The 26,793-nt window shown below is 41.3% G+C and overlaps 1 protein-coding gene across 12 annotated transcripts in view; it reads right to left on the reverse strand.

Annotated features, from left to right (window-relative positions):
* Positions 1–26,793, reverse strand: part of LOC309356474 (ankyrin repeat and fibronectin type-III domain-containing protein 1-like) — a 329,664-nt gene that overhangs the window by 70,156 nt on the left and 232,715 nt on the right. For 8 of the 12 annotated variants that reach the window (XR_014162814.1, XM_081887937.1, XM_081887934.1 and 5 more), the window contains one exon: positions 4,606–4,734. The exons of 2 other annotated variants lie outside the window; for them this stretch is intronic. Coding sequence is in view for 7 of the 10 variants with exons in the window: in XM_081887937.1 (XP_081744063.1) it covers positions 4,606–4,734 (129 nt within the window). In the remaining 3 variants the exon portion in view is untranslated. Of the gene's footprint in view, positions 1–4,605; positions 4,735–16,594; positions 16,906–26,793 lie in introns of those variants that run through there. 2 more of the 12 variants (XM_081887930.1, XM_081887931.1) reach the window with 2 other exon arrangements.

Here is a 26,793-nt window from a genome sequence, read left to right on the forward strand (position 1 = left end):
ATGATTTGTCCACACTGAGATTCATAAGAGCATGCCTGTGTCTGGTTTACACATGTAACAGAATGAAGTGGAAATAATGTTAACAAGAGTAGCAGAAATATACTTCAATACTTGAAGCTGCTGGTAGTGGATCACATTTTTAATGCTTTCCTATATGAAAAAAATCCCTGCAAGCTGAACTCTAGATAAAAAAGAAATTGTTAAGCTACAACCTCTCTCCCTGTGGTGCTAGTTTTCTACTTGCACATTAGAAATATTTTGTGGAGGAACACTGAGCAACCATGTCATTCCCCAACTGCACTGGTACAGTTCACTCTACGACCTCATAATTCAACCACCTCTTTTTGCTACATGTGTAGATGTTACCAAGATTATAACATGGGGAGCAGTGTTGAAATTACATTTTGAAGAGATACAACTAAATTTGTTGAATGCTCACTCGTCTCTGCAAAATTTGGTATTGTTTGGGGGATGCTGAGCTTGGAGGTCCTCAGAAATGCCAAATTTCTCAGCTTTTATTGACATCACACATGTTCGGTATCACTGAATACTAGGCCTTGAATATTGTTTTTGTCTGTCAAAATTAACAGCTTCCATCTCTATATGTCTTAATTTCCATATGGGAATAAGGAGACACACACTTAATCTACCTAAGAGAGCAGGGCAACATTTAATGAATAAATTGTTTATGTGAAGGGCTCCATAGAAAAAAAATAACTGAAAGGTGTGTCACAGACTGCTTACATCAGTGTTTTTCAACCACTGTTCCGCGGCACACTAGTGTGCCGTGAGATGTTGCCTGGTGTGCCGTGGGGAAAATTGAAAAATTCGAAAGATTTAAAAATAAAGTATTTTATAATTTTTCACATTTCTGTTTACATACTATTTCATAATAAAGTAATTATAAAATACTTTGTGTTTATTTGATTCCTATTCAAGAGAATTACTTTATATATAGTCAATATAGGCACAGAGTTAAATTTTTTAACATTTTCTAATGGTGGTGTGCCTCGTGATTTTTTTCATGAAACAAGTGTGCCTTTGCCCAAAAAAGGTTGAAAAACACTGGCTTACATTGATATAGTCCCTTTGACTCCAGTGGCGACCATACTAAAAATAAGTGATTTGTGAATAGACCCTTTTATAGAGCTACTGGGGTGGGACTGCTTACATATATGCATGTGGGTGCATATTTCAATATTGCTAAGCGCCAAGGCTGAAATTAAAGAAAAGATGGGGCAACTTACAATAGGAACCACCTCCTTATTTATTGTATTAACTTACCACCACAAACACACACATTTTATTGATGACCTAGCTGTGAACGCCTAGTACATTTGGGAACATGTACCATCTTCTTCCTCAGATCAAAACAGTTCTGCTTCGCAATGGAAGAGGCTGTACAAGGAACTCTGATGAGTGGGGAAGAACTAAGTGGTGGTGGGGGCTGATAAACAGAGTATATAAGTATTCATTTTACAAAACGCATGTGTCAGCTGAACAGCAAAGATTTGGAGGAACCAGAGCACATCCTTCAGCAGATGAACCTGCACTTGCTCCTGTTTCCATACCCTGTTTCCATACCTATACCTATAAAGTTGTCAGGATCATGGCTGACCCAGACCCTGGAGAGCTCTCTTAGGAGAAAGAGAATTGGGGTTCCATGCAGCACTTTGTTCCCACTCTGGATATGGAGAAACCTGCACCTGTCCAAACACTGATTAAAGACAGTGGCAGACCAGACAAGTCTGAAGATGCTGCCAGGCAGCTCTATTGACAGACTTCCAGTAGGAAAGAAGAGTACTCAAGAGGAAAGAGAAGAACAATAATATCATTTGTTATGTACTAAAAGATTTTGTAAAGTGACATCCCAGTGGTGATGGCTTCTTAATCTTTCAACTCCTGGCTTTTTTTTAGCTCAGTACTCTAACCACAAGGCTTCACTGCTTCTTCTCATAATAATAATAATAATGTTATATTAATTAGGTATGTATGACAAATTTCTGATGAGCTGTCAGTTATAATGATGCTCTTCCAGGATGGCAGCAGAAGCGGTGGGGAAATAATGAGCCTGGATGATGGGCAATATTTGGAGGCCCCTTGCTTTATAGTCAACCTTCGCTGTAGAATGTTTGGGCTTGTTCACTCAGAAAGTAGAATGTGTCTTCATTAAAAGTTTTGGTGGCACTACATCTATCCTACATAGTTAGCACTCATCACTTACTTCCCCCATGAGCTGCACAGGCTAGAGATCAATTCATGGACTAACAGGGTAGGCAGGAATAACTCTGCTGACTGAGGCAAGACCTCAAAAGTCTTTTAACTCCAGAGACTCCCTCACATGCTAACAAGGAGGCTTGTTACCCACCACCATCACACTAAGCAACAGTAAATTCTAAATTGTACATTTGAACAAATCAAATTTCCCTTGCCATGCAAGAAGTAGGGATTCATTGGGTAAGGGCTAGAATTCTGTCTCATTCACAGAACCAAAGGCCACCTATGCCACCTATGGACTAAGGAAGTCTTCAGATCCAACATCTTTAACAGTATAGTTGTTATTATGGGCATTACAAAGGGCCAAGCTAGATGTTATACATATGGCTGCTGCTGAAAAGTGGACACCTATTTAACTTTGTGTTTGTAACCACTGATAGAACTTATGCATGTCCTGATTTTAGAGCTGCACCAAACCCCTAACCTCCTTGGACCTTTCTTTACCAAAGGAGCGAGCTATTAGGTGACACCCATAGAGAGAAAGCCATTTGATGTTCAGCAGTTATGAGGTAGTCAAAGGTTTTCTTCTCCCTCCCCATCCCATCTTAGGAAGCATTTTTGTTTAAAGATAAGAGCCATTCCAAGTGGCTCTTAAATAAATTTCTTTCTTTCTTTTTTAATAAGGAAGAGCCCTCAGTCCACTTCCATTTCACTTCCCCCCTTGAAATTCCACCTCCTGGAACTTTCACTGCCACTGCCTGAACTTTGAAATCAAATATGTGTTTATGGGAGGTATTGGTTTGTTTTTGTTCCATTATGTATTTTGTGTTCTTATTTTGTACTTTTAATGTTAAGAACTGCATTGTGATCTTCTGATGAAGATGTACACATTTAATAATAAATAGATAAATAAATTGGGAGAGGTTGTTTTTCCTGCAACTTCCCTTCAAGCATCAAGAATTTGGGCCAAATTTTGGCTGACCAAAATGTCCAGCTGAGCCCTACTTGATATTATAGCATTCCATGTTTCTCTGTCTTCTGCAAGAGGCAGCCATGGAGTAAGATTGGGGAAGGTGAGGATATGGGTAAGATTTTTGAAGATGCTATGGAAAGGGAGGGAAGACATAAAGATGTAGTTACCATTTCAGTGGGAACTGTGTGCCACTGGTCTAAAATATCACAAGAGAGAAACTTGTCATTCACCCTCACCTGCCTGAACAACTTTCTTCCTCATTTGGGCCTTGCTGAGCTTGCTTTGTTCCAGTCCTGAGTCCCTCCTTGATGACTTGCTGTCCATTTTCTACTTTATTCCAAATTGTGTGCTGACTTCACAACATTGCCTCTTTGTTTTGCCCTCCAACACTGAATTTCTCCCTCATCCTGGACTTGATCAAGGCCTAGCTTTGCTTTAAGCTTGGGAAAATCCACACAATCCAGGGATAACAATTCATAAACTGATTTCCATTTTGATCTTTGTAAAAATTAGATGAGGTTATGTGAGTTGAGAGAGATTTAGTTATCAGATTCTAGCTTACCACTCTTTTACAGCTAAATAAATGACTGTGTTACAGTAGGGCTGTTGGTAGGTGGTGTGGCTAAGGGATCTAAGGATTTTTTATTTTTTGTAATAGACAGGGTTTTCATGTGATATGAACTGTGCAGTAATATCCTCTGACTCTTGATTGTATGAAGAAGTTTTTGAACATGGCCAGCTGTTTTATTTTACAGCATGAACTAAATCTTAAGATGGTGAGTGCATCCTCTGAGCAGTTCATCACAAGTACAAATTGCAATTTGGCATGCCATCATGAACCTTTTTAGTTTGAACTGAGCAGCCATGTGCCAAACTGCAGTCTGTACTTGTGATGAATGATTCAGATGATCCACATGCTGTGAATGTGAAGCAACAGACTGAAAAATTAAGCATTCTGCTACAAAGCAGTTCTGAGAATCAACTCTTTGTTTAGCTTGCTTCTGACTGTGTGGCCTGTTAATCTTGGTCCTGTGGTTTGACTTGGAGTGAGTTTGCAGAGTTTACTACGGTATTTCCTTTTTGGAACATGTGAAATGCAGACATGCACCTGTTAACACCCTGGGACACTACTGGCCAAGGCACATATGTATTTGGAGAAATGCATCTCTGCACACTAGGTGCATCTCTGATCTCCACTAGGATCACTGTTGCAAATGCATCAAGGATGCCTGCTGTTTTAAATGTGACTTGCCCTCAAGATGGATTCTTATATGGGCCAACAGTTTTAACTCAATTTGCTTTAAATGTGCTGGTTTCTCCCTGGCATGGAAAAGTGTGACAGCAAAAAGGTCAAAGTGTGGCAATGCATGGGGTATGATTTTGTTCTGTCCTGAGCCCAACACTGCATCTCTTACCATTCAATGCTCAGAGACCTGGGACGGAAAGCAGACAGCTCAGCCGAGGCATACTCAGCTTTCCTTCTCTTCTCCTGCTTCTGTTTAATTGATAACCGGTGTGTGAACTTAGAAAGGCTGCCCTCAGACCTGGGGAAGGGGGAAAGGAGAGGTGTTAACTCCATCATAGCATGACAGTAACCAAAGAGAATGGCAGGAGCAAGATGGAAAGGTAGGTGGCTGAATCTTAGAAAAGGAAGGAGCAGAGCAATGAATTCACAGGACCACCTACTACTATAGGTGGTTCACTGCATGTAAAACTAGCCTGATTTACTCACATAGCTAGGCTTCCATCAAATAAGTGTAAAGTGTGTCTTTCTTCTACACTTGCATGTAATACTGTTTCCAAGTGGAAAAACAATTCAACAATAGCTATTTGAATGCTGGTTCGAAAGCTATTTGAAATCTGCTCTGAGACCCTTTTTGGCTAAAGGGTGGGGTATAATTACTATAAACAAAAAAAAAGTTGAAAACTGCATATTTTAACTAGGCAAGTAAAGCATTTTTTTAAAGGCGGCAAGACATTTTTATTAAGGAGTCTGGTGGCATCTTTCAGTCTCAAAACACAAGTTGAAAGTTTTGAAGTCACCGATTTAAGGGATATTCAGAATGAAGGTGAGGGAGTCAGCAAAGAAATTGCTAAAGGTTAGTAAAACAAAAACAGCAACTTCGTGGTCCTCCGTGTATGCATCCATATTGGTATTTGCTTGTGTGTTACATATATATCTAAGCCAGTACATTTTTGTGACTTACTTTAACCAAGCAAATTACCTCAGAAACATTTCCCAGAAAAGCAGCCCCACTGTCTCTCTCTTTACAATACTGGAATAAACCTCAAATAGCTAGCTATTATTCAGATATGTTTTTAAACATTGGCATCTTCAATTCATTAACTCTGGTTATTGATATATTTTTCAGTTTATAAATTTGCTGTTCTTCATGACAGAGTGAAGGCAGTTTTTTGGAGGAGGAAGCCAAATGTCTAAATATTACACTGAGAAAGAATAGGCTTGGGCTTTTTTAATATCATTCTTTAGAAATAATCATTTATTTATTTTTACTTTGATGGAAGGAATGGGTGATTGCCTTTTTTATGGGGGGAAATGAAACAGCTCTAAAGCAAATACTGGTGGAAAAGATTAGGAACAATTACGTATCTCATTAAAGCCTGCAAAACAGAACCCACAGCTCAAAAGCTATCTCTGTCATTAAATTTCTCCCCTGCAATTCCAAGTCAAAGCTCAGGTGGTAATGAGTCATATTTCAATTAACTAGGTCTCAGTAAAACCAAACTATTACCTCGCAGGCTGTTTCTACATTCAGATGCTGAACAGAGCAATGGGGAGATACCCAAGTGATAATGGTTTAATGGCTTAGATGAAAAACTGCTTTCAATAAGCCAGCCATTTCACACACTGCACAGGTAGGTAAAATTTCACTGTAATTTCTATTCATTAACCACACACACATTTACCCTTTATTCTGTTTAACAGCCATTCAGTACATCAGGAAAGAAGGTAGGTTATCTGGCAACACATGATGTTCTGTGATCAGTCACATCTATCTGTGATCTCCTGAGGAACTGTTCTTTGGAAAAGGTATCGCTGCCAGCATAAGAGCCTGTTGGATCAGGCCAATGGCCCATCTAGTCCAACATAATTTCTCATAGTGATCTGAAAACTATAGTCTGAAGTTTACAAGATGAATCCAGACACCCCAAAGAGGACCCTAATAATTACTGCCCTGTGTGTTTAAGATCTATTACAGGAAACGTTTGTGCCAGCTTTCCATGCAATAAAACATAATGCCTGCATTAGTGACCATAATAACTTTGGGTGAAAGTAAATGGTGTTTACATCAGGTCACTCTAAACAAGATCACTGCCTAGTACTGTTATACTTGGCAGAGTAATAAAACAAAACCAAAGGAAGACAGCCTGCACTGATTTAAAAGCAACCTTTGGTCTTATTTACTGCCAGAGATTATAGAGCAAACTGAATTAGACTACTATGTTTAAGAGACGGTTGCTGTTGATCCAAGCTTATATCTAAGCACATCAACCTAACTATACAGACATACTCTCACTTAAAGTGTGATCAACTCATGTGTGATCGCAGATATGTGTAGTACTGGGAAATAAATAAATAATTCAATTCAAACCTGGAAATGGTGGGAGATCTGGAAAGTCCTCGTGGCTCGTGAGGAGACCCTTCCCAGAGCCTAAAGGCTTTTAAAAAAAGGTTTAAAAGGCTTTTAAAAAAAGGAAATTGTGGATTCCAAAATGGTGTGCAGGAGCTCTCACTGCTACAACACAACCCCATTCAACAGCGGTTGGGTGCAAAGCTGTATTGCAGTGGGCTCGGACCCACTGTTCCCTGCCCTTTCTGGCAATCTAGAGGCAAAGGTATGAAAGAAAAAGGTACTTCTGGTGCCTCTTAAATCACCCTAGTTTTAGAGGCTTCTCCTCACTTATGCACTTTTTCTTTATGCACACAAGGCCCCCAGAATGTAACTCCCATGTAAGTGGGTAATTGCCTGTGTTGTAGTAACAGTGGTACTTTCTTCCACATGTGGAACAAGTCAATGATATGTACTTGCACCCACTTTATTTAATTTCTACTTTGCTCATTTTCCCAAATATTTGGCCTCAATATCTTTTCATCCTCTTAAACTAAACACTGCTAAAGTTAACTTCCTGTTATATGCAAATGAGTCCATCTTAATCTTGCAAACCTGGTTATGACTTGCAGCATAGCTCATTGGACTGGCAGGTTAGCATAGGAGAAAATTGTAACTATTAACTATGCAAAACGGTGCTTTCAAAAAGGAAGACCAAGTATTCTATGGCCATGGATAGCTACAGATTAAAATAAGATTATTCCTACAGTCATCTCAGGATCTAGTTTCATGACTCTACCAACTGGACTATGCAAGGCAAATCATCAAAGGTCATAGCAGAGCATATAATAAGAGCATTACTTTGATTTTTCTTCACAAAAGCAGGTAAATTTGTTCCGGGAGCCAAATGACTATACACTACAAAGGCTGTGGAGCAAATATTGTATGAAACTTCAATTTGATTTCCTTCGCTTAAAATTTCCTTAGAAAAAATCTGAATCATTATTTATTAGTGTGTAGTAGGTAGACCTAAATGTGTTACTAGTGACCACCTTAATGTGGAAGTTAAGCATAGCTCATTAAGTAGTTTGGCATGCATATACACTATTCATTATTAGCTCCAAATCTGTTCCTCTGCCTCTCCAAAGTCTATGGCACATCAGGTGCTGCTTGATTATTTTGTGTTTGCACTGAAAAGTGAGTTAATGAGAAAAAACAGTGATGCTGGTCTATTTGTCTCCTCCTTATCTGCTGTCTTTGATCTAGTGCAAGCCAAAGAAATCTGCAGTTGAACAGCAAATATATGGTTATATAAGAGTTATGTTTCACCTGGACCACGGACACCACAGTCAATGGGCCTGACTTGGTCTGCCTCTAACAAATGAATGCCATATCTAAATTTTCTAGCAATCTTGAATACAAAAAAGCAGTTTTGTCTGGTGTTGGGGGAGTCATCCACCAAGTGCCCTGTTAGCCAGCTGGGCTCCCCTCTGCATGGGCAGGCAGGAGGCGCAGCACAGCCTCACTTGACTCTGGTAGGGGGTTGCTCCAGCAGCGGCAGCAAGGGCTGGGCTGGTACGGTGAGCTCCATTCACCCTCCGCACCACATCTTCCCAGCACAGCGTGTGCCCTGGGCACTGGTAAACCATGCTACCACTGATTCCATGGCAAGTTGTTATTCTTTATGGTCACTGCTTCCTGGTTCTGATGAGTCCAGAGTCAATGCAATAATGAACAAGAACAACTCAATCCAAGACAATGACATCCACAAGCAGAATTTTGCTATACCTCCGAGGAACATAGAATTATTATTTTTTATGGTCATTCTGTCCTTTATGCCTTGGGCCACAGAAATGGCTCTTATAGAAGTTATTCCTCTGTTCAATTTTTTTATCTGTACTTGTGAATACGAAAGTGGTGCTTGCTGAAATCTAGTAGAATGTACAGCAGCGAGCTCAGTCTAATTCAAGACTTACTTAAGTAACCAATATTTAAACACAGATCCCACAAATTAGTGAGCATATTCAGTAATAATAATTTTACTTTATTACCAAGCAGATGAACTTATCACAGTTATCAAGGACAAATGTACTATTTTCTTACGTGGCACTCAATATACACTTCTTGATCAGCTTTTCGGGCAAAATGGAGAAACCCAGTTTTCCTCTACTGGCTCTCCAATAATTTGTGAAGGTTACCAACACCTTACTCTAAGCAACTGAGCTATCTAGGGGACTTGGGGGGGGCATTCCTATTGGCTCAACTGCACTGGGCACCAAGAGGGCACTGCAGGGGATACTGCAACAGTGATGAACAACAGAAGGAGAGAGGTGGGGTGTGTGTGCTGAATTTTGGTATTACACAGGATGCCGCTGAAATTTTAAAGCCCGAAGTCTGCCACTGTTGGGGGCTCTCCTCTCTAGGATACAAGGATTGGGACTCTTGAGGTGTATGGGAGTTTATTTCAGCAACAAACTCACTGTTGGGCCTGCAGTAGAGAACATATTTAAGTTTCTGTAGAGTAAGTCTTTACTCCAAGGATATTCCTACAGAGAATATCCTTCAAGGTCCTAATTCTAATAGGAAGTAGTAACTTTCAAGAACAAATAACATGGCTTCTTATAAAGAGGCTTTAGATTTGTCTTTGTCTTTCAAGGGCTTAACATGGAATTAACAGCATGTAGATATGTGATCATGCAGATCATTTACACTACAAAGAGATTCTAGTTTATATCGTATTTTTCGTCCCATAGGATGCTCCGTCCCATAGGACGCACCTAGTTTTTTTGGGGGGGAAATAAAGGAAATTTCCCCCCTTTATTTCCCCCCCCCCAAACCAGGTCAGGGAACAGTGAGATGGCGACGCTGCGCCTCCCCGCTGTCCCCCGAGCTTGTGGGGCTGGCCGATGTCTGTCCGGCGCGCGGGGCGCTCTGCTTCAGGACGCCTTGCACGCCGGGCGGCAGGCTGCTATCCGCAGCGTGGGGAGTCCTGCGGGAACTCCCGCAGGCTCTCCAGGCTTGCTGATAGCTTCCTGAAGCCTGGAGAACGAGAGGGGTCAGTGTGCACTGACCCCTCTCGCTCTCCAAGTTTCAGCGAAAGCCTGTATTTGCCCCATAGGACGCACACAGATTTCCTCTTCATTTTTGTAGGGGAAAAAGTGCATCCTATAGGGCGAAAAATATGGTATATTGTGAAGTGTAATAATAGTGTATCCAGGATGAATGGGATAGCCACATCTTTTCCTCATCTGCTATTCAATTTATTTATTTGCTTAATGTTTGTATTTGCTTATTTTGCAGTTAGACCTCTACAAACTATGATCCTATATCATAAGTCAAAATTCGGGAATTTATTATCACTCAGAAACACACACAGGGTGTTCAAGTAAGGATTAAAAGTACAGTAAGCAGATTTCTGCAGTCATCATGAAGTTGGTTTAGTACTAGTTTGTTTGTTTTTTTCTGAAGGGGTCCAATACAGGATGGACCTCAAAGCCAATTGTAATTTAAAAGCAATTTGTGTCTAGTTTGCCCAGTTAATGCTGGCTGTGCAGCCTACTGTGTATGTGATTTCTTTAGAAAACTTGTACTGAATTAACAATGTACAGCACCTGCAATAGTGAAAACATAGTGTGAAAAACAATGCATTATAAAGCCCAACCAGTCTTTTCTACACACACAATATTTTTGTTCCTTTCCATATGAAAGTGGCTCCTCGCATCACAGCTTACAGCTGCGTCCTTCTTAACAATGCCCTAGAGAACACTTAGTATGCTGAGCAGGGGGTGGGAATTATTTCTAAAAATAAGGGCGAAGGATATTATTATTAGTTTGTTATATTGTAATGTCAATGAGGATGGTTCATATGTCTGTGATAGAGCACGTGCTGGGAATGCAGTAAGTTCCAGGTTCAAATCTGGTGTCTCAATTAGGGATGCAAAGATATGTCAATCTATTTTCTTAGTTTCTCATTTTTCTAGCCTTAAATTCAATTCTCCACAATTCTGCAGCAACCTGCAATTTTAAAAAAAAATCTCATAAAAAATATCCTACAATTTAGTGCCAATTTCTCCTAATAAACACATTTTTGTACACCTTTTGAATAATGTACACATATTTGCAAGCAATTTCACCAAATATGTATTTATTTTTATACATATTTCCCCCCAACATTCCTAAATTCCCCAATTTATCAGGGAGGCCCATTTTGTGGCCTGGTGCAGCAGGGGAGAGAGGAGTAATTGGCATCTTAGGTCTCCTGCACAGCTGTGAAATGCTTCATGTGCTTTGCATCTGTGTAGGAGGCCAAAGGACATGGAGACTTCAGGGAGCCAATCAGCAGCTGCACTGGGCTCCCTGGAGGGTGGCATATTGTAACATCTGGCTGGATCCTTACGAGGAAGGGGCACCCAGTCCCATCCAATAGGAGGTTCCACTTAAAGGATTCTGCTGGGCAGCACTTTCTATCCAGAAACCTAGTCAGGCTAACAGGCCACAGAGCCCTCTATTACTGACCTAATGCCACAAGAACCACATGAAGTGGTTCATGCCATGGGGGATCCCGACATCAGCCAATCCCCATCTGTCAGCTAACAACAGATCACCCAGTAGGCAGGCTGGGTGATTAAGGGATCCATGCCCAAATTTGTGGCTTTTGTTGTTATTCACCACCTGCTGCTCCACACAGAGCTTGACTACACCTGCAAATGTATTTTTTGGTAACCATTTGGTTGGATAACTTCATTGGAAAATTCAGATTAGTGCAAATTTCAAAGAGGTAGCTGGGTTTCATTTCTCATATTCTTTTGGAAAGTGCGTAATTTGATAGAGTCACCGCTAAATGCAAACCAAATCCCTAGACTCCATTTAAAAGGGTTGGGATGCGAAAGACCTATGGTGTGAGACCCTAGAAAACTGCTGTAAGAGTAAACAGTGCTGGGACATACAGAAAGAGGAGTTAACATAGCTCAGTGGTGCAGCATGTGTATGTGTTCTACATGCAGTAGGTCCCAGTTTCAATCCATGGTATCTCCAGTGAAACAGATGAAGTAGTAGTTGATAGGAAAGTCCCTTTGCCTGAGAATTTGGAGATCAGTTGTCAGTTAGAGCAGACAACAGTGGATAAGATAAGCAAAAAATCTCACCTGGTATAAATTCTTTTGTAGCTTTACATAGGTTTCTGCGGCAAGACTGCCCAAGGTAAAGATGCTCAACATGCTCCCAAATATTTGCTCTTCTTTAGGAGCAAATCAAACTGAAGCAGACTGATATCAGTCCTTCCTAAGGTCAAGGGTTATTAAAGTACAGTGGTACCTCGGTTCTTGAACGCCTCCGTTATTGTACGTTTCAGTTTTTGAGCGCTAAAAACCCAGAAGTAAATGCTTCTGTATTCAAACATTTTTCGGAACCCAAACGTGCGACATGGCTTCCGCTGAGTGCAACCAATGGGAAGCAGCCCCTCGCTTTTTTAACATTTCAGAAGCTGAACGGGCTTCTGAAATGGATTCTGTTCAAGAACCAAGGTACCACTATGCTAGTACATCCTTATAACAGGAAATGTGTAAGCAAAGCAATCAAAACGATGAAGTAAACCAGTAAGATGAAAGCCAAAAAGTAGTTGTTCTCCATTTAAAAAGAAGTCAATTTCCTTTGTTCCAAGTATTCTTCAAACCTTTATTTGTGAACAGAAAAATAGGAAAGAGAGACAAAGATACATCTTCGTACCCATGTTATGCCAACTTCAAAAAACTAGTTATTCATAGTTCCACAAAACTATCCTGATGTTATAATATTTACATTGTGGAAGTAAGTTGCACTGATTTAAACAGAGCTTACTAAAGATACATATTTAATAATGCTGAGCCAAACAAGTGTGGGGGTTGGGTGGGGAATTTCACCTAGCCTTAGCATTTAGCACCACAAAGTACATCTTTTAATAGCAAGACATTTTGGCAAACAGCATTCACTTGGTTGTTTCAAGAGCTTTGGAATACTGGCTTTTAATTAAGAGCGCAAGTTATGGACTAGATAACTTGTAAGCCACTTACAATTCTGTGATCCTGTGATCCTTTACATATTTATTTTACTGCTGCCTTTCTTCCATGGAACTGAAAACTGTACAAAGAATTTGCAGAAACTTACAATATCATGCTGGTGCTGGAGGAGATTCTTGAGAGTCCCATGGACTGCAAGAAGATCAAACCTATCCATTCTGAAGGAAATCAGCCCTGAGTGCTCACTGGAAGGACAGATCGTGAAGCTGAGGCTCCAATACTTTGGCCACCTCATGAGAAGAGAAGACTCCCTGGAAAAGACCCTGATGTTGGGAAAGATGGAGGGCACAAGGAGAAGGGGACGACAGAGGACGAGATGGTTGGATAGTGTCTTTGAAGCTACAAACATGGGTCTGACCAAACTGCAGGGGGCAGTGGAAGACAGAAGTGCCTGGCGTGCTCTGGTCCATGGGGTCACGAAGAGTCGGACATGACTAAACGACTAAACAACGACAACAATATCATGCACCAGTGACCTCCAGCACAGACTACTGCAATGTGCTCTACATGGGGCTGCACCTGAAGACAGTCTAAAAGTTGCAGTTAGGGCAGAATACAATTCCTAGATTGGCGAGTGGGGTATCCTGATGGGACCATGTGTTGGTACTCACCCGCAATGCCTCCGTCTTGCCAGGGTTCAAGCTCAGCTTGTTTTTCCTAATTTTGTTTTGTTTTAAAAAATGTGTATTCTTGGCCTGTTTTATTGTGTGCTACCCTGGACTCCTTTGGGAGGAAGAATGGGATAGAAATTTTAAGGACTGAATGGATAAAAAAATACATAAAACACATATCTCCTTAGCTCAGCTACATCATGTGCATTCAAACCATGCCTTGCTACCTTTAAAATTATACCGAGGAGGGCCTGTTAGTAAGCTGTGGCCATTTATTTACAAAGAGTTTTGTATAGTTTCAGTAAGGGGCAATACAAGGCAGTGAATTTACACTCCTGGCCACTGGAAATATCGTTCAGTAGTTCCTCCAGCTTCTGACATTTCACCATGCATTGCTCATGCATTCTGAAGCAAACCTTAAGGACTAGAAAGCCCCACACTGCTTTAAAACAAAAGCCTCCCTTTCAGAAAGCCAAATTCTACAATCAGTTCCACCTTGTGCAGCTTTTCTGTGCTCCCACAGAATCAAAGCATACACAAGCCCTGAATTCAGGTAACTGGCTGACTTAAAGTTGCTCTGGAACAAACGTTCAGTTATGTGCCTCTATCAAATGGGAAAAGTAACATTGTTATCTCTTAAGGAACATTCGTGTGTATTTGATACACCCTTTCAGCAAAACAAACGAACAAAATACTTTAGAACAATGTCCTACAAGTTGGTTGATGAGGTCAAATGTAACGAGTTTGTCAAGCTTCCTAACTACTTGTGAGCACAGCCAGTCCTAGGCAGAAATGTCCTCCTGAGATACATCAAAATATTGCTATGGATGTACAGTGAATGCTCAGGTAGCAGCTATGCAGGCACACCTTTTTTGCAGGTATGCCATTATAAGCATTAACATTTTTAAAGGACTCTTCTTTCAGGAAGGAAGTTCAGCTGAGAATTAGTTCCCCTTTCATTCAGCCTGAAGTAAGAATCTTGTGTAATGTCAGAAATCAAACCAATATATAATGATTTTTGCATTTCCCAGGGTCAAAACAACCATCACCTACCCTAGCTAACTATTAGTAAAGACATATGAAGCCCTGATAAATTTTCTTAATTTCAGTAAAGTTATCTTCAGCTTTCTTTGTAATTACTATAGTTGTTTCACCTGAGCAAAATTAGCCTAATTGCCCTAAATTTTGCTTTAGAATAAATTCAGTGGCAGCTTGTAAATTTTATTTTAAGAAAACTAGGTTTCACTTGGAGCAAGAGAAAATAAAGCAGCTTTTCTATAACACCTTAAAAAGTAAAAGGAGCCAAGGCACCACAACCAAGAAGGCTGTGCTTCAGAATATCACTTCTGAAGTAGGGCATGCATTATTATGGAGCAGCACGCAATCTCTGTCTACCTAAAGATCATATTGTATATGCACTAGCAAGGGCTGGTCCATCATGCTGCATTTATTTTTCCACTTGCTCATCTCTCAAAACAAGACAACATATAGGCCCTAATATTCTCCTAATTTATATATGTAGAAGGCAATGGAAATTATCTCTCATATCCAGAGTTATAACACTTTTGATTTTATGAGGATGGACAGAGATTTATTATTTCAGAGAACCCTGTAGTTCTATCCAGCTGAAGTGAGTATCACAAATGGAAAATGAAATCTTCCACTCTAAGAAATCAGAGTTGTTATTCCCAAACACCAAGGAACCACAAGCCAGTGTCTTCCCATATTCCCACTCCAGGAATTTTTATATGTGCATTATATTTAAGTTACTACCTTGGTACCGCTTCACTTCCAAAGTTATACAACACGTAAATCCATCACACAACAAAAACAGCTGTAAGGACTGATAACCCCTTTTATTACAAAAAAAACAGAAGCTAAGGAATCCAAAGTCAAAAGACTCACAATAAAATCACACTAATTGAACACATTCCTCTGATGAAAGAACACATTAAAAATCCTACAGATGACATACCAGGGTCTATCATTAGGCTGCTCTATAAATCATGAATTGGCTAAAAAAAGGCTATGTGTCAGGAAGGTGACACACAGCAACTAGCCCATGAAGTTATGCATTCGTCTGTGCCATTATTACATGTAAGCTTAAGTCATCTGTATGTAAAAGATGCACAAAGCAAGCCACTGTCATATACTTATACATGGATATCATTCTGCACATAACACTACAGCTCTGGAGTTGCAATGTGCTTATGCAATGAAAACTGGAAGGATTAGGATGCATGAGCATAATTCTTAGAGTAGACTATAAGTCCCAAGGGTGGGCTTATGTACTTATAAAGGAGTTTTGAGAAGTGCACATGCAACAAGCAAATTCTGAAGGACCTCTCTACTGCCTGTACTCAAAAAATATAGCCCTTTTTAGGCATGAGGGGTATCTACAGCACATACACCTCTAGCTAAATCACTTAGCAATCTGCATGACAGTAATACTGAAAGACAAATTGCTGAGGGTGCTGCTGACTGCATTCATCACCAGCCCAGTGGAACCTTGCTTACCATGGCTTGTAGATGTAAATCAGGAGTAGCCATTGTGGTGCTCTCCAGATGTTATTGGACTGCAACTCCAAACAGCTTCAGTCAACATGGCTAATAGTCAGGAATGAGGGAGTTGTAGCCCAACATCATCTGGAGTGCATCACATTGGTTACTCCTGACATAGATGGATGCAGGCAATAATATCAAGTTGCTGAAACACAGCCATATGGATCAGAAGCCTTTTGGGTGGGTGAATTGAAGTTCTTCAGGATTTGTACAGGAAATTAGTTAACTGAATGCAAAGATGCTATCCCTCCTTTAAATCAACCTATCAAGAAACAAACACAATGTAAATTTATCTAAGCTAGAACCCTGTCACACAACTGGATGGCCAGGAGTGGCATCATACATGCACATATCTAAGTAGTAAGACAAACTGCACATAAATCACAATATTCTGTCCCTCATCCCTAAGCTAACGTGCTCAGAGCTTTGGTGGGTTGGAAGTGGGGTGGGAAAGAGAATCAACCAATCAACATCCTGGAGAATGAGACCCCTTGCCAGCTGGCTGCGCCATCAGTTAGGAAAGAGTGCCAAAAATATGGCTAGAATGGGTGTCACTTTAGCTTTCCTCCCTAGGTCCCCCACCGGTACTGCTGCTTTCTCACTCACCTGCTAAATACTTGGGGCTTGTTCTTTTTCTGATGCCTCCTGCTCAGGATGATGAATTCACTTCAGGAAATATTTTGAAACATCTTCTCTCCAAGATGCACACATGCACACGTTCCATCATAGACAATAACCTAAACTGAACTACTGCTGGCCAAAATTCCCATTCAGGGGCTGCTAGTTTTCCCTAACAGCCTATTCTGGCTACATTTCAACCCCACCCACCAAAACAAGACCTTCCTCTTCATTTGCCACCCTTATTTTCCTCTCCCATCACCTTAATTCTCTTCTCTCTCTCTCTCTCTTTCTTTCTCTCTCTCTCTCTCTCTTCTTTCTCCGCTTGTCGTTTCCCCCCCAATCTTGTTTCTATAGAAACGAGATTAGCAGAGGGGGGAATAAAACAGCCCCATGTGACTCAGATTCCAACACTAAAGAATCTCTCTCTCTCTCTCTCTCTCTCTCTCTCACACACACACACACACACACACACACACACACACTGGTGTTTTACATAACAAGTCATTGTACAGGGATTTTAAAAAAGAGGGTGGTGATGGTGAGAGAAAGAGGCAGCAGGGAGTTGTAGAGTCAACAGCAACCCATACTTCATCATTTCAGGATGGGTCTGTAAGGTAAAAGCAGCTACATCTTAACTTCTCAAACAATTTCAATATCCTTCAAATGAAGCTACAATCCAGTTTTGCTTGAATTATCAACTAAATCAATCCCTTTCCCTGATGTGATGTACTGGGAGTGTAAACTGTCTCACTCATTTGCAGGTCCTGCACACCAGTGCCCTAGTCTCAGCTTCTATATTTTGTTGTGCAACTGTGAGAAACAATCAGGGGAGGGGACATGTGTTGGGAGGGAGACACAGAGAGGTCAACATGGGCCAACTAAAGAGACTTGGTGGACCATATGTGGACCAGATTACTGGGTAACATGGCTATAACCCATTATCACTAGAGATAACTTGAAGCTATTCAGTTTCTTAACATTTCCCTAGCTATGAAGACTAGTTACTAAGCATTGACCCATTTTACAAGTAGGAAAAGTTGGTAGAAAACTGAAGTAATAAACTACATATGATTTTAAGTGTCTTTCCACCAACCCATTTATGTGTGGGTTGCATTCTGCCCCCCCTCCCCCGCTCATAAGCAAAAATTGTGTAAGGGAGGAACACTTTCTAAACACCTTTTAAACACCCTCTCTGCTGCTCTCTTTCTCCCACTCTCTCTCCAATCCAGACCAAAAATACTGTATCTAAAAATATTCACAACTAGAATTGAAGTTCATGGGCTGGCTGGAGCATGCGCGGAAAAGTGGCTGCTGCTGCTGTGCTACCACATGCATCAGCTGTTAGGCGGAGAGGCTGAGCAGCCTAAACAAAGCCCTGCTCTACCTCCGGTCTCTTTGGGATTACCTCCACCCACTCTTTGGGCTCCTGGGAGGTTCTTCTTATGAGTCACGAGGACTTTCCAACTATCTCCTGTAATTTCCTGTTTTGACTATATCTATTTATTTCCCGGCACCGTGTATATACGTGGCCATGCGAGAGTCAATCATGTGTAAGTGAGGTGTCTGTATTATATACCCTCCAAGTGTCCTGATTTTCCAAGAACAAGTACTGGAATTACAAAAGCCATCCTGGCTTCTGATCCCATTGCCTCTCCATGGCTGCCACTGCCGGTAGGAAATGCTCTGCCTGGGGGTGGGGGGTGGGGGGTGGGGTATTTCCAGGTTTTTGAAAGTCTAGGTACAAGTGTTGACTGTGATCACCTCTATTTATATGCTTGTTGACACTCAAAGAACTCTTAGTGAGATGGCCCTTGTAGAAGCCATGTTGGTTCTGCTTCAGTGAGACATGGTGTATCTAGAAACATTACCTGTTTGTTCGAACTGGAGGCATTGACCTTGTCTATATGAGAACAATTGAAATCACCCATTACTACCACACTTCTTTCTTTGGATGCCACCTTGATTTCATTGTTCATGTCAATATCACCCATTTTCAATCTCGATAGCACCGTGGGTGTTTTGGTCAGGGAGGGGAGATAGTAAGTCGCCAGTACTAAATTACTCTGTAGACACAAGACAAAGTAATTCTGCCCCATTTGGGATTTCTAATTTGTTGAGCTCTATTTCCTCTTTGATGTATGGAGCCATAACACTTCCCTTATAACCTTCTCTGTCCTTCCTATAGAGCACGTATCCAGAGAGAACTGTCTCCCCCTGGTTTTCTCCATTCCCTCAAGCTTCCGTTCCACCCACTATATCTATGCTTTCCTCTAAGATCAAGCACTTTAGCTCACTTACTTTGGCTCAGAGGTTTTATGTATAGAAACACCCATACTTGTTAACTCTTTCCAAAAGTATTTGGCACATGTGTTTTACCCTACAGTGCTTTGGCCTCTTTGAATCTCTATTGCTAGACTCCATGGGTCGGCCCCCCTCCCTCGGATGCTTGCAGGCTCACTGTGGATAGGCCCGCAAGCCATGTGCTTTTATTTCTACTGTGCACCTGTGGCACTAGTGCATACTTACATCAAACAAATCTGATCCTTACAATTTATGTTGAGCTCAGACTGCACTTCCCCGCCTTCAGATCTGCTTGCACATGTCTCTATTCATTGCATTGTAATGCTTGCCAAATAGCATGACAAATTGAGATTAAACTGTATCTACACCAATGCATTCACTATGCTATTAACCTGTAAATCAGTGGTTTTAGGAATCTATAACACAGAATCAGAGGGTTGGAAGGGGACTTGGAAGTTATCTAATTCTCATAATGCAATGCAGGACCCAACTACAGCATTAGTATGTTTTCTCCTCTCTCCTATATGGATGCTCTTTAGACACAGTTATGTTATGTGCATAGGACTTGGTAGACAGTGACTTGTCTAAGTAATAATACTTAGAGAATTTACAGCTGAGATTATATTTGATCACTCCCAGATGACAATCTTGACCAATATTCTACCTTCACTTTAAATACTTGTCATTTGAAAGAAACTCTGATGAAACTGTGACTGAGAGCGATGGAGAAGTCACCGTCCATTACCAAATACTGAGCATACTAAGTTTTCTGCCAACATGCATAGCCAATGTGATGGGCCCATCCTGAAAGCTCCTTAGAGAAACAGGAAGCAGCAAAAACAGTAAGTGTAAAATAGCAGTAGCATCAGCTTCTTCTGCAGATCCTCCACCAGAAACATAAATTTCATTTTCACAAAAAGAATGGCAGAAATTGGTCTAGTGCAGAGAATACTGAGGATAAATGTACAAGATGCTGGATCAATCAGGTTTTGAGCCAAAAATTCTGTTGTATTATCTGTCTGTAGCAGGGAGGATTGTTCTGCATATGGGGTGAACTTGAAAGAGTGCATTTTGGAAGAGAACGTTGTTTAAGCTTCATGGTTCTATTTCAATTTTAGCAAATATCAGCACCAACCCTAATTTGAGATGGGCTAAAAATGTAAAGGTAAAGGACCCCTGGATGGTTAAATCCAGTCAAATCCAGTCCACTCATCTCGCTTTTCAGGGATGGAGCCGGTGTTTGTCCACAGACAGCTTTCCGGGTTATGTGGCCAGCATAACTAAATCGCTTCTGAACTACTTCTGGCAAAACAGAACAGTGTGACGAAAGCAAAGTGCATGGAAACCCATTTACCTTCCCGCCACAACGGTACCTATTTATCCACTTGCACTAGTATGCTTTTGAACTGATAAATTGGCTGGAGCTTGAAGAGAGCAACGGGAGCTCATGGATTCAAACTGCCGACCTTCTGATTGGCAAGCCCAAGAGGCTCAGTGGTTTAGACCACAGCGCCACCCGTGTCCCTGGATTAGAGATGGGAAATATATTTGAAGATATATGGAAAATTCACTGTGGACAATGTGAATCAAAACTTCATAATGTATAACTAGAATACACTGCAATGCAGACACCCCTTCAGCGTTCCAGAAACAGCAGGAGTTAGATGTTGCAAGAATACACACAGGTACTGCACCTGGTGTAGCCAGGTAATTTTAAACTGTGAACTTACTGGACTTATGGGCTTGTATTTCTCTTCTCCACCATCCCAATACTATGTTTTACAACTGCTTCTATATTCCTCATGCAAAGGGACAAAAATGCTTGCTAATCCCAATTTTTAAAAGAACAAATAGGGCTGAAATACATCCAGATTTTCCCAGATATTATCGGGATTTCAAAGGTGGAATTGATATCCAGGGGGAATTTCCAAAAGGCGGCACTTTGTCCTGGATCTTAGGCAAGTCAAATGAAAAATCACTTTGAGGGGCATTTTTGGGGTGTCCTGGTTTTTACTTTTTCACATTTTAAATTCCCTTAAACTCATTTAAAATCACTTTGAATGGGCTCTGCCCTGACGGTAAACACATTTACTGTATTTTGAAATAAGCACCGTTTTTACGTAGAAAATGTTTTTTTAAAAAATAATAATATAAATAAAATTAGCTCAGCATCTGTAACAGTGTATATGCCTGGACAATAAGGAATAAAGAATACAGTGATGACCAGCATCAGACCCATTAGCTAGACACTGATACTGGGCATTTTTGCCCCTGCACATATTTTCTGCCACTCTCTAGCTAGTCATTCGAGGAGCTGTGGACTTCAGTCCCAAGGTCCAGCCCTACCTATCAGCAAAATTACTCTTTTAACAGAGAGTTACAATTAACAGCCCCATGGATATGGTCTATTTTTAAGCGCAGGCACAGAATTCTAAAGCAGAGCCAAGGGGGGGGGGGTAGGTTGCTGTGGGTTACCTTCATGGGGAACCTAACAAAGGTATTGGAGCAGTTCTTGAGACTTGCTGGCAAACTGGTTTTAACCAAGGGGGAAATTCGACTTTGATATGTGAAAATATGATGTCTTCTACTAAATCAGGGTCTTGTTAATTGTGTCTGCTCTGACACAATGGCAGCTTTACAAGAACTTAGGCAGAGAGGTCTTTTTCATGTCTCATCTTTTGGTTCCTTAAGTGCTGAGAATTGAAACTTGTGACCTTAAACATGCAAAGCAAGTGTTCCAATAGTTAAATGCAAAAAAGGATAGGAAATTGGCTTCCAAAGCAAGTTACACTTAAAAAACAAAAAACAGTTCAGCCTGAAGCCAGCCCCAAAGTTCTGGCTAGTTTCGTAGTGCAAAAATAATCATCATAATTTCTGATGGTTTGGGAACAAAATTTTGCAAACAAAAATATATTAGAGTTTTTTTAATCAACATATGTAATATTTCATATAGTTGTAGGAAAAAATGGCAGATTGTCATTCTGACACCAGAAAAAAGCAACCCAAACATCATGTTGCAGTTAAATTGGCTTTTAAAATGGGGACAGCTTTGGAAAACAAACAAGACAGAAATTTGTGGTGTGAATATGAGTATTCCTGCTCTTTTTATTTTATTTTATCTGAGATCAGATGAGTTGTACCCACTGCTGTCTAGAACACTCTGGAATGTTTAAAGGTTTGCACATTTCAGAGAAATAGAGGAATGTCGTGGGACTGACTGTAAGCTACTATTGTGTTGTTGCCAGCTCCGTTTTCTCATTGTTGAGGAAATATGTTTGTATCTACCCATTTAACAGAAAGCTAACCAAACAGCTCTATAAAGACAACCTTTTACAAAGGTTTCTCTCACTGATAATTGGAAAATAGCAGTGAACATCAAGCTATAGCCCATGGTGCTAGGCTGAAAAATATAACACCTTTGACAACACTGAATGCTAAAAAAATAGGAAAGAAGTAGAATACTAGCATTTCCTGAATTACAGGCGGCTCCCCACTTACGCAGGGGTTACGTTCCGGTGCCCCACGCACATAAGTGAAAATCGTGTAAGCGGGGAGCACCTTCTTAACACCTTTTAAATGCCCTTTCTGCCACTCTCCCTCCAGTCCAGACCAAAATACTGTATCTAAAAATATCCACATCTAAAACTGAAGCTCTGGGGTTGGCTGGAGGCTGGAGGATGTATGGAAAAGCAGCTGCTGCTTCTGTGCTACAGCATGCACCAGCTGTTAGGCGGGGAGGTTGAGCAGCCTAAACAAAGCCCCCTGCGCCTTCAGTCTCTTCTCTGCCCTCACTGAAGTTCTCTTTGGGCTCCTGGGAGGGTCTCTTCAAGAGCTATGAAGATTCTCCAGTTCTCTTCCTCAATTTCCTGGTATGAACTAAATTATTTAATTATTTCCTGGAGCTGCATGTACTGGTATATGTGGCCGCACACGAGTCACTTGCACACAAGTGGGAGCTGTATTGCTGGACCACTGTTTACCACCTAGACTCTGCCAGAAGGTACCTGAGCACCAGACTTTTTGCCATCTTTTTGCTGCCCTATTTGTCCATATTGCTAAGGTTATTTCTCTTGTGACTACCCACCTTATTTCTGCCTGCAGGAGAACACAGAGAAGCGCCTCTGGTGGTTATCTCAGGACATGGGTAAACAAAGCAAGTAAAATACAGTAGTTGAAAGCTGACATGTGTTGTAATCAGCTTTTTAGCTTTTTAGCTTATTGCTCATTATTATTGTTTCTGAATGCTTTAAAAACTTGTTTTTAACAGCTTATACCAACACTTTCATTGTTTTATTCTTTTTGAAAACTGCTTTGAGGTGGTTGTAGTTTTAACACTCAAACAACTTTTACAGTGTATTAAACACACAAATTGTATATACATATGGGAAGAGGAATTTCCCTACATGCAGACTGAAGCAGTATAGTTCATTCTACCAGCTCAAGACAGCACAACCACAGAATCACTGCGCTGCATGAGTAGATCTAACCTAGGAGACACAACTTGGAACATTAACACTAAGGTAGGAAAAGACTTTGGCTCTGTACTTTGGCCCAGGATTTTGTACAATGCTTGAGAAACACAATAATGAAACTTATTCTTGCTTTGAAACATAAATCACTGTTGTCATTGTTTGAAACATAAATCACTGCTGTTGTTGTAAACATAAATTACCGTTGTTGTTGAAGAAGAAGAAGAAGAAGAAGAAGAAGAAGAAGAAGAAGAAGAAGAAGAAGAAGGATTTATATACCCCACTCTTCCTCCCAAAATGAGAATGATTTTACATTTCTTCTGAAAATCATGAGAATGATTTTACATTTATTCTGAAAATCAGTACTGAGGAAGGCAGACACATCTCACTAGAGAGGGCAGTCCACAAACAGGGAACTGCAACTAAAAAGACCATGGGACAGATCAACCCTAACCAGGCAGCCCCAACGGCAGTGTCATCAACAAGGCCTTGGATCATAGGGGTGAAATGGAGGATGATGGATGAAATGTCCTGGATGAAATGCAGGATGATGTGGGTTACAGAATGCAACAACTTGGCTGAAAGAAGAGTGGTATGCACTAGGAAATATAAATTAAATTATAGAAATAAAAATTATGTAGAACTGTCATATATGGCTAGCACAGAGCAGCCAAATAAAGATAAGAGAAGTAGAAAACAGTGCCTGTTGGTGTAAATTTTCCACTTGGTACATTTTCTCAATTAACATGTCTATTCTGTTGAAGAATATATAGTCTGTTGTCAAGACCCTGTTTCTCAAGAAACATAAGAAGCAATGAGAAAGGATAGTGAGCCTGTTAGCTGCTATAGCAAGAAACCTGGAACCAACTGAATAACTGGCAACTCCAAAGAGTCCTAATGATTTAGCTCCATTCCCCATCTCCCCGGAATGCACAACGTATGCTGCTTCCATTGTGTATGCTAGAGTTCATGCAAATGTGAGCCAGGAACGACTGGGCTGGACATAATGCACTGAACTTTAGAAAAAGAATAATTGTAGTTCAGACTTTTGGCCTTGTTAGGCATTTTTCTGAAGATCACTGCTCTTACCACCACCCCCCGGCAACACCATTTCCCCATTAAACAGCAGCTAGAGAGAGACTGAACAACATACCACAAAGATTCAATATTCTGCCAGATGATGTGGGTCCCTTCTGAAATAAGTAGCAAAGTTATAAAAGCAAAGCTAAAAAAGAATTTGCTCATATATTTCATTAATTACTGAATGATGTATTTTGTAAGTCATTATCTGTCACTCGCATGTTTATAAAGTTGGAATTTGAGTTCCAGAATCAACAATGTATTGAGGAACACAGAATAACTATTATTTTTATTTTAAAAAAAATTGTAAGCAGCATTTCTGGGCCATGTCTGGATTACTTTAATTAATTTATACCAAGTGACTGAAACACATACAACATCCTATAGAGGACAGTCAGAGAAGGAATACTTAATTATTCTATTCTGTATAATAGAGATTCTATTGCGCATAGCATTTTGTTACAAAATGGTTATATGTCAGAGTTATTCTTGCAGTTAGACCCAATATTGAGAATACTATACTCAAGGAATTGTAATAAACAGGCCTTGCTGTTACAATACACATTGTCAAAATCAGAAAAATACTAAGAATTTATCAGCTGATAAGGGAAGACAACAAATATATGAAATAGAGATTATGGATTAAATCCATTTAAGTCGGGGGGGACCTGTGGCCCTCCAGATGTTGCTGGACTACAATTCCCATCATCCTTGACCATTGGCCATGCTAGCTAGGGCTGATGGGTGTTGGGGTCTGATGACTTCTGGAGGGTGACGGGCTCACCACCCAATATCTAAGTCATACTCAGAGCAGACCCTTGAAATCAACGGACATGATTTCAATGGATCTGCTCTGAGTATGTCAATATGTTTATATAGTAAATTCTCCCAGGATACATTTGGTTGACCCCTTAACCTATTTTATTGGCTATTTTATTGGCTTTTAAAATTAAAATAAATTAAAAAAAGGTTTTCTTATTTATACACTGCCTTTCTGCCAATGCATTAAAGGCAATTTACAATCTATTTTACCAAAACTAAAAAATATGACAGACATAATAGCACAGTTACTTCAGGCTGATTTTTTTTGAGGGGGTAGGGTCCTTGGTGTGTGTGTGTGTATGTGTGTGGTGGCATGGACACCCCGGCTTTTCCTCAGCATGTTTGTTGTTGTTGTTGTTTAGTCGTTTAGTTGTGTCCGACTCTTCGTGACCCCATGGACCAGAGCACACCAGGCACTTCTGTCTTCCACTGCCTCCCGCAGTTTGGTCAGACTCATGTTCGTAGCTTCGAGGACACAGTCCAACCATCTCGTCCTCTGTCGTCCCCTTCTCCTTGTGCCCTCCATCTTTCCCAACATCAGGGTCTTTTCCAGGGAGTCTTCTCTTCGCATGAGGTGGCCAAAGTACAGTGGTGCCCTGCAAGACGAATGCCTCGCAAGACGAAAAACCCGCTAGATGAAAGGGTTTTCCGTTTTGGAGGCGCTTCGCAAAACGAATTTCCCTATGAGCTTGCTCCGGGGACCTCTTTTAAATGCTAGCGGTGGGGAGCAAAGCCTTCCCCCCCCCTCCGGCCTTCAGAAGAGGTCCAGGAAGGCCGGCGGGGGCCGAAAGGCTTTGCTCCCCACCGCCAGCATTTTAAAAGTAGTCCGGGATAGCAGGGAAGCGCTTCCCGCTATCCCGGATGACTTTTGAAGGTCCTGGACCTCTTCTGAAGGCCGGCGGGGGGCAAAAGTCTTTGCTCCCCCCCGCCTGTCTTCCCGGAAGAGCGGAGAAACGCACCGCTGTCCAGGAGGGCTGTCCCCCCCCCCGCCTGCCTTCAAAAGCCGTCCGGAGGCTTTTAAATCGCCCCGGGACAGTCCCGGGGCGATTTAAAAGCCCCCGGGAAGGCAGGCAGGGGGGACAAAGACTTTTACCCCCCGCCCGCCTTCGGAAGAGGTCCTGGACCTCTTACGAAGGCTGGCGGGGGGCAAAAGTTTTTGCTCCCCCCTGCCTGCCTTCCCGGGAGAGCGGAGAAACGCAGCGCTGCGTTTCTCCGCTCTCCCGGGAAGGCAGGTGGGGGGGAAGCAAAGACTTTCGCCCCCGCCAGCCTTCAGAAGAGCAAAAGTCTTTGCTCCCCCCTGCCTGCCTTCCCGGGAGAGCGGAGAAACGCAGCGCTGCGTTTCTCCGCTCTCCCGGGAAGGCAGGCGGGGGGGAAGCAAAGACTTTCGCCCCCGCCGGCCTTCAGAAGAGGTCGGGGGACAGACTGTCCCCGGACCTGGTCTGAAGGCGGTTTTCATAGGAATGCATTAATTGATTTTTAATGCATTCCTATGGGAAACCGTGCTTCGCAAGA

The sequence above is a fragment of the Podarcis melisellensis genome (genome assembly GCF_964234715.1).
Source record: "Podarcis melisellensis genome assembly, chromosome: 14".
Lineage (NCBI taxonomy): Eukaryota > Metazoa > Chordata > Lepidosauria > Squamata > Lacertidae > Podarcis > Podarcis melisellensis.